We start from the raw sequence: 13,338 nt of genomic DNA on the forward strand, positions 1-13,338 counted from the left end.
CAAAGTCTATTTTATCTAATGCTTCTATAGACATGCAAAGCTCCCTTTTAGTTACTATTTGTATGGAGTATCTTCTTCTCTACCTTCACTTTCAACTTGTATGTATCTTTGAATATAAAGTCAGTCTCTCTCTTTCTTGTTTTGGCCACACCACATGGCGTGCAGGATCTTAGTTTCCCAACCAAGGATCAAACCCACGGCCCCCTGCAGTGGAAGCACAGTCTTATCTATTGGACCTCCAGGGAAGTCCCAACTGAATCGCTTGTGGACAACATATAGTTGGATCTTTTATTTCTGCTATTTATTTCCTTTTGATTGGACGGTTTAACTCATTTACATTTAAAGTAATTCTTCGTAAAGTAGGTCTTACTCTTACTATGCCACATAAGAGAACTTACGTTGTTGTTCAGTCACTAAGAAATGTCTGACTCTTTGCGACCCCATGAACTGTAGCACACCAAGCTCCTCTGTCCTCCACTATCTCCCGGAATTTGTTCAAATTCATGTTCATTGAGTTGGTGGTGATGCTATCCAGGATTTACTCTTGCCATTTTGCTATTTGCTTTCTTATATCTTTGATGTTTCTTAATTCTTTTATCACTACCTTCTTTTGTGTTTGATTTTTTTGTATTGTTCCATTTTGATTTGCTTCTCATTTCTTCTTTTGTATATTTTAAAGTTACCTTCTTACTAGAAGATTATAAGTAACATCTTACATTTTTAACAAACTCGTTTGAAATAATAGCAATTTAGGTTCAATAGTATACAAACACTCTGCTCTTTATGTAGTTCTGTCCCTTCCCCTCTATGTTGTTATTGTCACAAATTATTCAATATTTTCATCATTGGATTTTCAGCAACACTGACTTTATTTTGTTATTTATTTGTCTGTTTATTTTTGGTTGCACTGGATCTTCGTTGCTCCCTGCAGGCTTTCTCTAGTTGTGGCACGAGGGCTTCGCTTGTTGCAGAGCGTGAGCTCTGGGCCCTCAGGCTCTAGAGCACAGACTCACTAGCTGTGGTACATGGGCTTAGTTGCCACAAGGCACGTGGAACCTTCCCAGACCAGGGATCAAACCTGTATCCCCTGCATTGCCTGGCAGATTCTTAACCACTGGACCACCAGGGTAGCCCCGCAACTTACTTTTTTTCACAAAAATCCAATAGTAGGTCACAGTGTTGTCATCAAAGTGGTTGTACTAAAACACCCTTTGCCTTATTCTCTGGGGACTGTAGGTGTATCCTGAGTTTGAAGATCAGAGAGCTTGTCTACCATCAGGATCTTTTCTGACTTGTTCCTCAGACAATACCATCCGCTTCTGGAACATGGACAGCAACCCTGACTCTCACTGGCAGAAGAACATCTTCAGTAATGTGAGTGGCTTCATTGTGATCTGTCTGTTAGGAGGAACAAAGGCATCAGTTCAGTTCAGTCGCTCAGTCGTGTCCCACTCTTTGCGACCCCATGAATCGCAGCACGCCAGGCCTCCCTGTCAAGGGCAGGAAAGTTTTATGGAACCTGGCTGTTTGACTTCACTAAGGGCAGGAACCAGGAACCAAGGCAGGTCACTTTCTGTCTCCTCTCTGTTTTCTTTCTCTCCCTCTCTAATGGTCTTTCCTCTTTGCTTTCCTTTGAGTCAGCTCCTACTCTCTTAAGTGTATGTGAACACAGCTACTCCAGGCAATCCAATATATTCAACAAAGAAGAAATTGTTCCCCAAGTCTTGGGCTAGAAACCCCCTGGGGAGCACGTGATGGGCCAAACCAGGCAGAGGTGTCCCCTGTCTAGCAATGACTGGGGTCAGAGATGGGCTGCTGGCATGATGAGAGGCTGGGGAGAAAACACTTTGCTGGAGAAATGTTGGGTGTCACCAAGTCAGTGAGAGAGCTTCTCCAGGGCGCTAAGGCCCAAATCATGCACTCACTGACTCTTCAGATACTACCAAGGTCAGTGCTAGGTGCTGTGTTGCATGCTGGGGACACATCAGTGACTAAGACACATTCTTCTCTCATAGCACCTCCAGTCTAGTGGAGGAGGCAGACAAGGTGCCAGTACCTACACACACTATGATACAATTGCAAGCATGATAAGTACCATGAAAGAAAGTTGTGAGGTATGAGTAGGACACATGAATATTCATCTGATTCTATCTGTGGCACTAGGGGCAGCCTCTAGAGAAAGAGATAACTTAGATGGGAGGATTGGGCAGCGTAAAGAGGGGAAGGGAGAGTGTTCTACACCAAGGCACAAAGGCCTTGAGATAGGAAAGAGCTTGGTGAGTTGGAAAACCCAAAAGAGGTCCAGTAACACTGGACCAGAACAGGGCCTTAATGCAGGATATGTAAAGCAAGTGCTCCTTTCCTGCTACCCTCACTAGCACCTCTTCTCCCCCAACCATCTTCTCTTCTGCACCTGTGATGTATGTGTTGTATTTGGTTATACACAATAGAAAAAGCCCAAACAAGAGGTAAATGTTTGATTTTCTGGCTCATAAAAATAGCCTAGTGGTAACAAGTCCAGGCCGTTTTGGCATCCATTTTGAAGGAGTGGCCCTTATCCTCATGACCCAAGATGGCTACTGGAGCACCAGTCATCACATCCAAGTTCCAGGGAGCTGGACAGTGGGAAGGAAGAAGAGTTTTCACTTGCTTTACATCTCATTGACCAGAATTTATTCACACAACTTCATCTAGATGCAAAGGAGTCTGGGAGGCATAGTAATTATTCTGAGTGATGAAGCTTCCAAGTCAGAATCGGAGTTCTCTTGCTAATCAAGATTGGGAGACTGGCTGTAAGGAGACACAATGGCAGCAGTGCTTCAGAGCTACTTACAGCACTGACCTCAGCCTTTTCCTCTCTGCAGACCCTGCTGAAGGTTGTGTATGTGGAGAACGACATCCAGCACCTGCAGGACATGTCACACTTCCCAGACCGGGGGAGCGAGAATGCGATGCCCATGGACGTGAAAGCTGGTGTTCGAGTCATGCAGGTCAGTCCTGATGGCCAACACTTGGCTTCAGGCGACCGAAGTGGAAATCTGAGGCAAGTGGGCCCTGGCGGTGTCTACTGCACACCTCCCAGCTTGGGCTCGGGTGCTCAGGGCAGTGGGGAGGAGCCCTGGCCTTGGCACCTCCAGCTGCCTGTTGGGAATGAGGGAGTGTGGGTAGCAGCCTGGTAGCCAGCCCACCCTGGGAACATAAGTTGAGAAGGGGCTTCCAGAAGGGCTGGCTCCCAGTATGTCAGAGTAGCCACCTAGGGACTGGGCCATGTGAGCTTTGCCTGCCAAGTGGACAGGCACACTTGCATGACTCCAGAGCAGGGTGACACCTTCTTGGCCCCATGGCACCACTGCTGAACCCTCAGAGAAGATGTCAGCTGGAGCTGGGGGTGCTAGGAGAGGGGTCGGAGGATGGGACATCTGAGGGCTCTGGCTGTTTACCACCCTGCAGAGGTTTTTCAAGATGTGACAGGCCTGATAGGTGCTGCCAGAATATGAGCCCTGTCACAGGAATCAGGTGTAACATGAAAGGGTACAGCAGTGACAGCCTGGGTGCTGGGTCTCTGGCGGGATGGAAAGGACCAGGGCCGCTGGAGACTGTGCGCCCCATGAAGGGGCAGCCGCCACACAGCGCCAGCGGACAGGCTCCATGTTGTCACATATGCCGTCATCCAAGAACGACAGAAAAAAACTTCCTGTGCAGATTTTTTCCTGTGAAATTCTATGGTTTTTAAATGTTAGTAGCTGTTTCGATGTCAGTCGCTGATGAGGCAAACTGAGCAGGTCAGGGGGCTGCTCCAGTTGACAGCATCCTGGTGTGAATGGCGGAAAACGGTAAGGAGAGCTAGGCATCACGGTCTTCTCCCAGGCCGGCCGCCGGCCTGCGCGCCATGGGTACAGACTGATTCAGTCCTCTCGGCGACCCTCCGGTGTCAGTGCTGCTGTTCACACCACTTCCAGATGGAAAGAAGGGCCGAGTGGCCGGGCTGCGATCACACGGGTAGAGAACGGAGGAGCTGGGATGGCCATTTCTTATAAGTCCCGGGTGACCTGTTCTCTGATTTCATTTGGCAAGAATATGAGGAAAGTCTGGATTTGAGACCCTTTTAGAATGTATGGATGTGAGAGTTGGATTGTGAAGAAGGCTGAGCGCCAAAGAATTGATGCTTTTGAACTGTGATGTTGGAGAAGACTCTTGAGAGTCCCTTGGACTGCAAGGAGATCCAACCAGTCCATTCTAAAGGAGATCAGCCCTGGGTGTTCTTTGGAAGGAATGATGCTAAAGCTGAAACTCCAGTACTTTGGCCACCTCATGTGAAGAGTTGACTCATTGGAAAAGACTCTGATGCTGGGAGGGATTGGGGGCAGGAGGAGAAGGGGACGACAGAGGATGAGATGGCTGGATGGCATCACGGACTCGATGGACGTGAGTCGGAGTTGGTGATGGACAAGGAGGCCTGGCATGCTGCAATTCATGGGGTCACAAAGAGTCAGACACGACTCAGCGACTGAACTGAACTGAACTGAAGAATGAGAGGGAGTTCCCTGGCAGTCCAGTGGTTAGGACCAGGCTTTCACTGCCAAGGGCCTGGGTTTAATCCCTGGTCAGGGAACTAAGACCCTGCAAGCCCTGGGGTGTGGCCAAAACAGTTAGAATCAAATGGTCCCACCTGGGGAACTTCTCTGGTGGGCCAGTGGCTAAGACTCTGCTCGTCCAATGCAGGGGACTTGGGTTTAGTCCCTAGTCAGAGAACTAGATCCCACATCTACAGCTAAGAGTTTGTGTGCCATAAGTAAGACCAGGCATACCCAAATAAATAAATATATATATTTCAAATGTTCCCACCTGAGACCTCCGTGGCAGTCCAGTGGTTTGGACTCTGTGCTTTCACTGCCAAAGGCCCAGGTTTAATCCCTGGTCAGGTAACTAAGATTCCACAAGCCATACAGCGTGGCCAAAAACCAAAAGCAAAACAGGCAACAAAAATGTTCCCACCCATAGGGCCTATCTTTGAGTATGACCTCTGACCCCTGCCCCACCCCCAGTGATCAACTCTGATAATAGCCCTCCCCTAACCCTTGTTTCCCCAGGGACCATCCTAGATGTTAATCCATGGAACCACAAGGGGCGGGGTGCCTGCTGAGGTGCCCTCAAGCTTGGGAGCTTTCTGGGTGCCGAGAATGGTCAGGCACCTGTAGACTAGTTGGCCAGGGCAGGGTATTCTCTGTGTCCCCCGCCTGGCTGCTCTGACCTTCTCTAATAGCAGAGCACCTGGGGCTGAGGCCTGGGGCAGTGGACAGGGTACAGCAGGCAGTGTGTGTCTCCCAGGATCCACGAGCTGCACTTCATGGATGAGCTGGTCAAGGTGGAGGCCCACGATGCTGAGGTGCTATGCCTGGAGTACTCTAAGCCGGAGACAGGTGAGCCTGCGGTGGGGTCACGGCCTGCCTGGCAGAGCCCCCGGGAGGGGCAGTTGGTGTCTGGTGGGACTGTGAATGACAGCTAGGGCTCCTGCATTTAATAAGAGTTCCTGTTGCCAGGCCCTGGGACCAGGGTGGCTGGGACTCCTGAAAGCAAGACCCAGCAGGCAGGACTTGACCTGCTTACCCTGGTCCCCAGCACCCCAAACAGTGCTCAGGCTAAAGAGGTCAAGGTTAATGAGTAAATGGATGGATGAGCTCCTTCTCTGCTGGAAAAGATCGATCAGTAGTCAAACATACTCTTTTGAAAAAGTTTGATGCTTATAGAAAATTTACAAGAATGTTATCATGAACGCCTGTAGAGTCTTCACAACTCCCCAGGTTTTTTCTTTAAATCCTATCTGACCCTGTGAATAGGCATATGACATTATCTGCTTCCCCTCTCTCCTTTTCTCTCGATTTGTGCACGTGTGTGTATATACACATTCGTGATAAAATGATGCCATGTATATAATTTTTTCTTTTTTTAAAAAAGTAATTTTATTTATTTATTTTTGGTTGTGCTGGGTCTTCATTGCTGCTTGAGCTTTTCTCTAGTTTGGCGAAGGGGGCCCCTCTCTCGTCGTGGTACATGGGCTTCGCGTTGCAGTGGCTTCACTTGTTTCAGAGCACAGGCTTGCGGGTGTGTGGACTTCAGTAGTTGCAGCACGTGGGCTCAGTAGTCGCAGCTCCCAAGCTCTGGAGCAAGGGCGCAGTAGTTGCGGTGCACGGGGTTAGTTGCTCCATAGCACGCAGGATCTCCTCAGACCAAGGATCGAACCCATGTCTCTTGTATTGGCAGGCAGGTTCTTTACCACTGAGCCACCAGGGAAGCCCTGTTTTTTTTTTTCTTTCGCTAAACCACTTGGCGAAGGCCAAGTTGCTCAGTCGTGTCCGACTCTGTGACCCCATGGACTGTAGCCCACCAGGCTCCTCCATCCATGGAATTTTCTAGGCAAGACCACTTGAGAGGAAGTTAAAACTACTTGAGAGGAAGGCATGCTGTCCTTTCACTCTTAAATGCTTCTGTGAGCATTTCCTAGCAATGGGAACATCTATTTACCTCACTACAGTGCACTTGTCCAATGCACATCTTATCAAATCTGTCATCTCTCTTGGGCTTTTTTTTTTTCTTTTAGCCGTGCTGGGTCTTTGCTGCAGAGCACTGGTTTCTCTAGTTGCTTCTCTAGTTGCAGCACTCAAGGCATGTGGGATCTTAGCTCCTCGACCCTTGTTCCCTGCATTGGAATCGAACCCTTGTTCCCTGCATTGGAAGGCAGAGTCTTGACCACTGACTCACCAGAGCAGTCCGTATCTCGAGCCTGTTCCCGTTGTGCCGGCTTTCCCAGGGCTGTCTTTTGCAGCGCCTTTGTCTTTCCAGTCCAGGTTCACCCTTTAGTTGTCCTGGCCCTTTTGTCACCTTTGATCTGGTGCTGACTTGAGGCTTATTTCCACAGCCTCATTTAGTTTGTCTTGATGACTTTGTCTTTCTTCAGAATACAGACCAATCATCTTATAGAATTTCCTTCCATTTGGATTTGTTTGTTTTCCTCATGTTTTGATTCTGATGATAGCTTTTTGGCAGGACTATAATGCTGATGAAGTTATGTACTGAGGAGGTTAATATTCTTTCTCATGCTCTTCTTCTCTCCTTCCTTCTCAATACTCTGTTCTGCCAAGTTTCCTCTGCATTTCTTTTCATCCAGTACACCTCTCCTGAGCTCCCCTCCACCTCAGATCACAAGTTAGGCCTTAGACCTAGCAGGTGCCCAGGGTAGGCACCATTTGAGGGGGCCAGCACGAAGGTCCAATGTCTGAAGGCAGGGTGTCAGCAGATGGTCAGTAGGGCCTATGTGAGGCTCATGAAGCCAGAGTACAAAGAGTGAGGGGGTGGGTGGAGTTTTGGAGAGGCTGAGAAGTTGGCAGGGCCTCCCATGGCTGCCAGTAGCTAGACTGGGTAGGAAGGTATGCTGGGCTTTGCTGAAGTGTCTGATATGGACACAGGTGGAGGAGTGTCCATGTGTACATCAGGATTCATCCTGCACGACCTGGTGGCGAGGGATGTAGAATGCCAGGGTCTGGGGCAAATTGGCTGCAGTTAGGAAACCAGAGATCCCCTTCCTCAAGGCCAGGAAAGCTTAGTCACGCTGCTGTCTGAGAGGCCAAGCCATCAAGCGGTCCCCGGGGAACCCAGGACCTCCCTCTCACCCACAGGGCTGACTTTGCTGGCCTCGGCCAGTCGGGACCGACTGATCCACGTGCTGAACGTGGAGAAGAACTACAACCTGGAGCAGACCTTGGATGACCACTCCTCATCCATCACGGCCATCAAGTTCGCTGGTAAGCCCCTGCCTTCTGCATCCTGCGCCTCATTCAGTGGGCTCCTTTGGCTGCACGTAACAGCAGAGCCCCCTTCAGCTTAGAGGAAAAAGGGAGCAGCAACATCGGATTCAAGCCCGGCTGGATCCATAGGTTGAATGTTTTTTTTTATTTTATCATTTATTTAGTTGGCTGTGCTGGGTCTTAGTTGTGGTGCTCAGGATCTTCCATCTTTGTTGCAGCATGCAGGATCTTTAGTTGTGGCATGAGAACTCTTAGTGTGGGATCTAGTTCCCAGACCAGGGATTGAACCTGGGCCCCTTGTATTGGGAGCACAGAGTCTTAACCACTGGGCCACCAGGGAAGTCCCCCAAAGGCTGAATTTTTTTAAGTTATCCAGACTGTCTCCCTCTGTCGGCTGTGCCTCTCTGGGGTGGGCAGGGTCTCAGTCGTTCCCATGCTGCTGGAAAGACACTTCCCCTCTTCGTATCACTTTGGCAGAAATTGAGAGCTGACTTTCCTGGTGCTGACTTGAGGCGCCACCCCTTTCCAGGACAATTATTGGTGCCAGAGCTTTGGAGTATCCTCTTAGGCTGGGTCTGACTCCCATTTCTCCAGCTCCCACCCGCCTCCACCTCTGATCCAGGAGCGCTAACATTAGGCGAGTGCCCCAAAAGGAAGTCAGAATGCCAATCCAGGATGGGATGGGTGCTGGGGACCTTGGCAGAAAAATGGGTGACAGTGACAATTACCGGAGGCTAATTCTCTGCTGGGTGATGACCCTTGTGCTGTCCCAGCAGTTACCCCACTTGACAGCCAGAGTCACACAGCGAGTATTTTGCAGAAGGCTGTCTTCCTTCAAAGCCCTCACTCAAACAGGCAATTGAAGGGATCCCTCCAAGACTGCAAAGATTCAGTTTGGAGATCCCTGGCCCTAAGGGATTCCAAGAGGAGGGGAAGCAGGCCCTTGTAGGAGTTTAAATGGTCAGAACCCAAGAACATATTCGAAACTATATTCAAGAAGAATCCATTTATGGAGAGAATACATGCCTGTGCTCCATGTTCTTGACTAGGAAGAGTTTTATACATATAATCTTGTGGCTGAGAATGTATCTCTTGGTCTTCCCCACTTTCTGCCCTGTCTCTGTCTAAGGTGGGTGGGAGCTGAGCAAAAACAGGTTAACAGTGTTTGCTGTGTTGTGATGTGTGTGTGGGTGTGGGTGTGTGTGTGTACGTACAGTCGCTCAGTCATGTCCAACTCTTTGCGACCCCATGGACTATAACCTGCCAGGCTCCTCTGTCCCTGGAATTTTCCAGGCAAGTATAATGGAGTGGGTTGCCATTTCCTATTCCAGGGAATCTTCCTGACCCAGGGATCAAACCTGCATCTCTTTGTAAGGACCTAACAAATGCTGATCAGCTCAACTTTCTCAGACAGCCTTAAAAAAACTGTTTAGACCATCCCATTCCACAGGGGAGAGGTAGGTAGAATAGATCAGTAAACCTTGTGCTGTGCCCAGCAGTGACCTTAGCTTTAATGAATGGTCTAAATCCAAGAGAGGTGACAACTAGCCAAGAGGGTGACCCACGAGTCGGTCCTTCTGACAGTGTGGACCTCTGTTAAAGCCCCAGGTGGTGTGAGAGGATGGGCATCCTAAACCCAGCTCCTGTGAGCCCCGCTCTGGTGAGCTGGCTCAACTGGGCATTGTGCTCGAAACATTGATGATTTGTATTAACTGGGCACCAGCCAACTGGAAACTGTCTGAAGCTACCCAGCTAAAGAATGTCAGTCTTTGAACTCTCTTCTTTGAATCATATATTCCAAAAAGTGAACAGAAAATCTGTGAATAGTTTACAGCATAATACAGTGACTATCCACATCAAAGTTCACAGTCGGTAGGCCTGAACTAGACACACCCCTTGTTTTTAGCTAGAGATTGTTCTGATTGATCCTGGTCCTAATCTTGCTAAACACGTGGAGTCTCCACCCCAGGTTAGGAAGCAAAACATTACCAGTAACTTCCAGGCCCTCTCTGGGTTCCTCCCACACACAGGGCTCTCTCCCTTCTAAGACCAGTGACTCCCACTTGAGTAACATCTTAGCTTGTAATGTCAGGCCTGGGAGCTTGCAAATGTCCTGTCACGAAGGAGCAGCATCCATTGTACCAAGGCTCTACGTGTTTTATATTTGCTCTGTCTTTTCATCATCACCACAACTCTGTGAGGTAGTTGTGCTCTGATTATTCCTCTTCTATAGAGAGAGAAGCCTAAAAGCAAGAACATCGATAGTGCCTACCAGGTGGCAGCCACTGTCCCAGGGGCTTCAGTGCCACTCCACGGGGCAGTAGCTGACACAGGCTCATTGAACAGACAGGAAGCTGAGGCTTGGAAGAGAAAGCTTGGCTTCCGAGCACAGTGTTTAATAACCAGAGGATGCCTGGATCAGCCCTGGCCTGGTCCTGACTCTCTGCACCCTGGGACAAGGACTGTGTAACTCTGAGCCCCTGGGTTCACATTTGCAAAAATGTGGCTGGTGACAGTCAGGAGGGGGAGGCTCAAGTGGCATAGGGCTTGGCCTGGGATCTATGTGGATTTTTTTCTTTTTTGGCTGTGCCACACGGCTTGTGAGATCTTAGTTCCCTGACCAGGGACTGAATCCAAGTCCCTTGCAGTGGAAACGTGGAGTCCTAACGACTGGACCGCCAAGGGAGTCCCTGTACGGATATTCTGATCATTCTTTTTTATATTATTATTTGTGGCTGAGCTGGGTCTTCATTGCTATGCGGGCTTTCTCTAGTTGCAGCAATTGGTGGCTACTCTTCCCTGTGGCACACAGCCTTCTTAGTGCGGTGGCTTCCCTTGGTGTAGGGCACGGGCTCTAGAGTGCATGGGCATCATTAGTTGTGACGCACTGGCATCAGTAGTTGTGGCAGACGGGCTTAGTTGCATGTGAAATCTTCTTGGACCAGGGATCAAACCCATGTCCCCTGCATTGGCAGGCAGATTATTACCCACTGGACCACCGGGGAAGTTGTTCTGATCATTCTTGATGGCATGAGCCTCCCAGCAGTCTGCCTGTCTCCTCTTGCTGCCTGCTTCAGTCACGTCTCCACTCTGTGGCTTGAGTCACTTTTCCGAATCCCAGATTAAGCCTGGTGCCCCTGCTATACCCTGGCCTGTTTCCCTGTATGCTCTTGCTCTGCAGAGGCCTGCCTTGCCCACTGCACCGTCCGTACATCTTCACGCACATGGCTCACAGCTTACAGAGTCCTCCCACCTGCCAGCACTCCTGTCACCTCCTCCAGGAAGCCCTCTGTGATGCCCAGCAGAGTTCCCTTATAGTAGGGTTCCCTAGCTAGGATCCCTAGCCCTAGTCGGGCTCAGAGGGGCCCAGCCCTACCTCATGACGGCCTCCTCCTCCAGGCAACAGAGACATCCAGATGATCAGCTGTGGCGCCGACAAGAGCATCTACTTCCGCAGTGCCCAGCGGGTAGAGTGGGGTGGCCTCCTTGGGGGCTGGATGTGGGGGCTCCTCGGGGGTATCCTCTGAAAACCCCATCTGCAAACAAACAAACAAACAAACTAAACCCCATCTGCCTTGCCAGGCCTCGGATGGACTGCACTTTGTCCGTACCCACCATGTAGCTGAGAAGACTACCTTGTATGACATGGACATCGACATTACCCAGAAGTATGTGGCCGTGGCCTGCCAGGACCGCAATGTGAGGTGAGGAGCTGCCCTGGGCGGCTCGGTTGGCCTGGCCTTGGCTGGTCTCTGGGCAGGGCCTTTGTGGGTCTGTCTTCTCATGAGTTTTCCTCCCCTGCCCATCAGTCCCTGAGAAGCTGGGTGGAGTGGAGGGACCCAGTGGGTGTTTCTTAGGAGCTGGGCTCACCCAGGCCTTGTCTCCAGGTCAACAGTGGGTTCCCTGGCTCTCAGGAGCCTGCATGGGGTAACCAAGAGGTGCTGGCATGGCTCGTAAACCATTCACCCTCGTTTCTTGAGTACCTGTCTGCAGGGAAGAGAGAGGGAGTCCCTAGCCCTGCCTCCGTGGAGTGCAGGGGAGGACAGACAGATAGTGACAGCATGGAGTGGTCAGGGCCGGGATGAGGAGAGCCCAAAGGCTTCGGGGGACCCTGGGAGGACATCCATCCCACCTGGGGCTCAAGCAGGGCTCACAGGAAGGGATATCTGAGCTTAGACTGGGAAGGATATGGAGGAATGCGCATGTCCTAAGAGATTCTCCATCTCCTGCATTTGCTTATTCAAATTGGGTGCCAGACATAACCTCCGTGACCTCAGCCTGAGACAGGGTCCCATTCCCTGATACGGGGTTTCAATCTAGGCAGCGGAGGAAAAGAGGTACTGGGGGCTTCCCAGGGAGAGGAGGCAGCAGGCAAGGTTGGAACGAGAAGGGGTGTGGGTGGGGCCGCGTTAGCCACTCCTGCCCTCCCTTTCCAGAGTCTACAACACCGTGAACGGGAAGCAGAAGAAGTGCTACAAGGGCTCCCAGGGTGACGAGGGGTCCCTGCTGAAGGTGAGGAACTGGGGCCCTGGCTGCAACCACCGCCAGACACACACACACCCCTGTCTATTTCCTGCCCTGTGGAGCCATCTGAAATATGGGTCCTCCTTGGCATGGGATCAATGGATCACATGCTGGCCAGCATCCACTCAGGCCTGGCTGACTAAGGATGCTTGGGAGCCAGGAGTGGCCCCAGCAGCTCTACATTTATTTACTGAACCCTTCCCCAAGTGGGGGTGTCCCTGGTAGCTCAGCTGGTAAATAATCTGCCTGCAATACAGGAGACCCTGCTTTGATTTCTGGGTTGGGAAGAGCCGTTGAAGAAGAGATAGGCTACCCACTCCAGTATTCTTGGGCTTCCCTGGTGGCTCAGCTGGTAAAGAATCCTCCTGCAATGCAGGAGACCTGGGTTCGATCCCTGGGTTGGGAAGATCCCCTGGAGAAGGGAATAGCTACCCACTCCAGTATTCTGGCCTGGAGAATACCATGGACTCTATAGTCCATGGGGTCGTAAAGAGTCAGACGCAACTGAGCCACTTTCTTTCACTTTTCCCAAGTGAGGACATTTAAGTGGTTTCCATTTGAGTGGCAATAGAGTGTGGTGGGAAAAATCAGAGAGGTCTGGGGTCCCTCTTCAAATTTCCCCCCGGCCTGTGTTATCCAGAATGAGGTGGGAACCTTCTCAAGAGTCTCTGGACTAGGGGAGTTGTTATATCCAGAGTCAGATCCTCTAAAAGTTGTGCCTCGGGCTGTCTGTGACCGTGGGTAAATGTCATCTCCTCTCAATCCTATTTCATCATCTCTAAAATGCAAATAAAAATAGCCTCTATAGGAACCTCTCCAGAGGTCCAAAAGCTAAGACTTCGCCTTCCAGTGCAGGTGGGTAGGTTCAATCCCTGGTTAGAGAGCTAAGATCCTACATGTCTCATGGCCAAAAACCAAAACATAAAATAGAAGCAATATTGTAACAAATTTAATTAGGATTAAAAAAAAATTTTTCTTTTAAGCCTCTACCACAGGGGTCTGTGGGGGAAAT

The 13,338-nt window shown here is 50.2% G+C and overlaps 1 protein-coding gene across 3 annotated transcripts in view; it reads left to right on the forward strand.

The window, feature by feature from the left end:
* WDR62 (WD repeat domain 62) overlaps positions 1–13,338 on the forward strand; it is a 49,723-nt gene that overhangs the window by 23,308 nt on the left and 13,077 nt on the right. For all 3 annotated transcript variants that reach the window (XM_027977380.3, XM_042230835.2, XM_042230836.2), the window contains exons 10-16: positions 1,237–1,374; positions 2,865–3,043; positions 5,329–5,420; positions 7,674–7,799; positions 11,202–11,269; positions 11,385–11,506; positions 12,239–12,314. In XM_027977380.3, coding sequence (XP_027833181.2) covers positions 1,237–1,374; positions 2,865–3,043; positions 5,329–5,420; positions 7,674–7,799; positions 11,202–11,269; positions 11,385–11,506; positions 12,239–12,314 — 801 coding nt within the window. The remainder of the gene's footprint in view (positions 1–1,236; positions 1,375–2,864; positions 3,044–5,328; positions 5,421–7,673; positions 7,800–11,201; positions 11,270–11,384; positions 11,507–12,238; positions 12,315–13,338) is intronic.

This window comes from Ovis aries, chromosome 14, assembly GCF_016772045.2.
Source record: "Ovis aries strain OAR_USU_Benz2616 breed Rambouillet chromosome 14, ARS-UI_Ramb_v3.0, whole genome shotgun sequence".
NCBI lineage: Eukaryota > Metazoa > Chordata > Mammalia > Artiodactyla > Bovidae > Ovis > Ovis aries.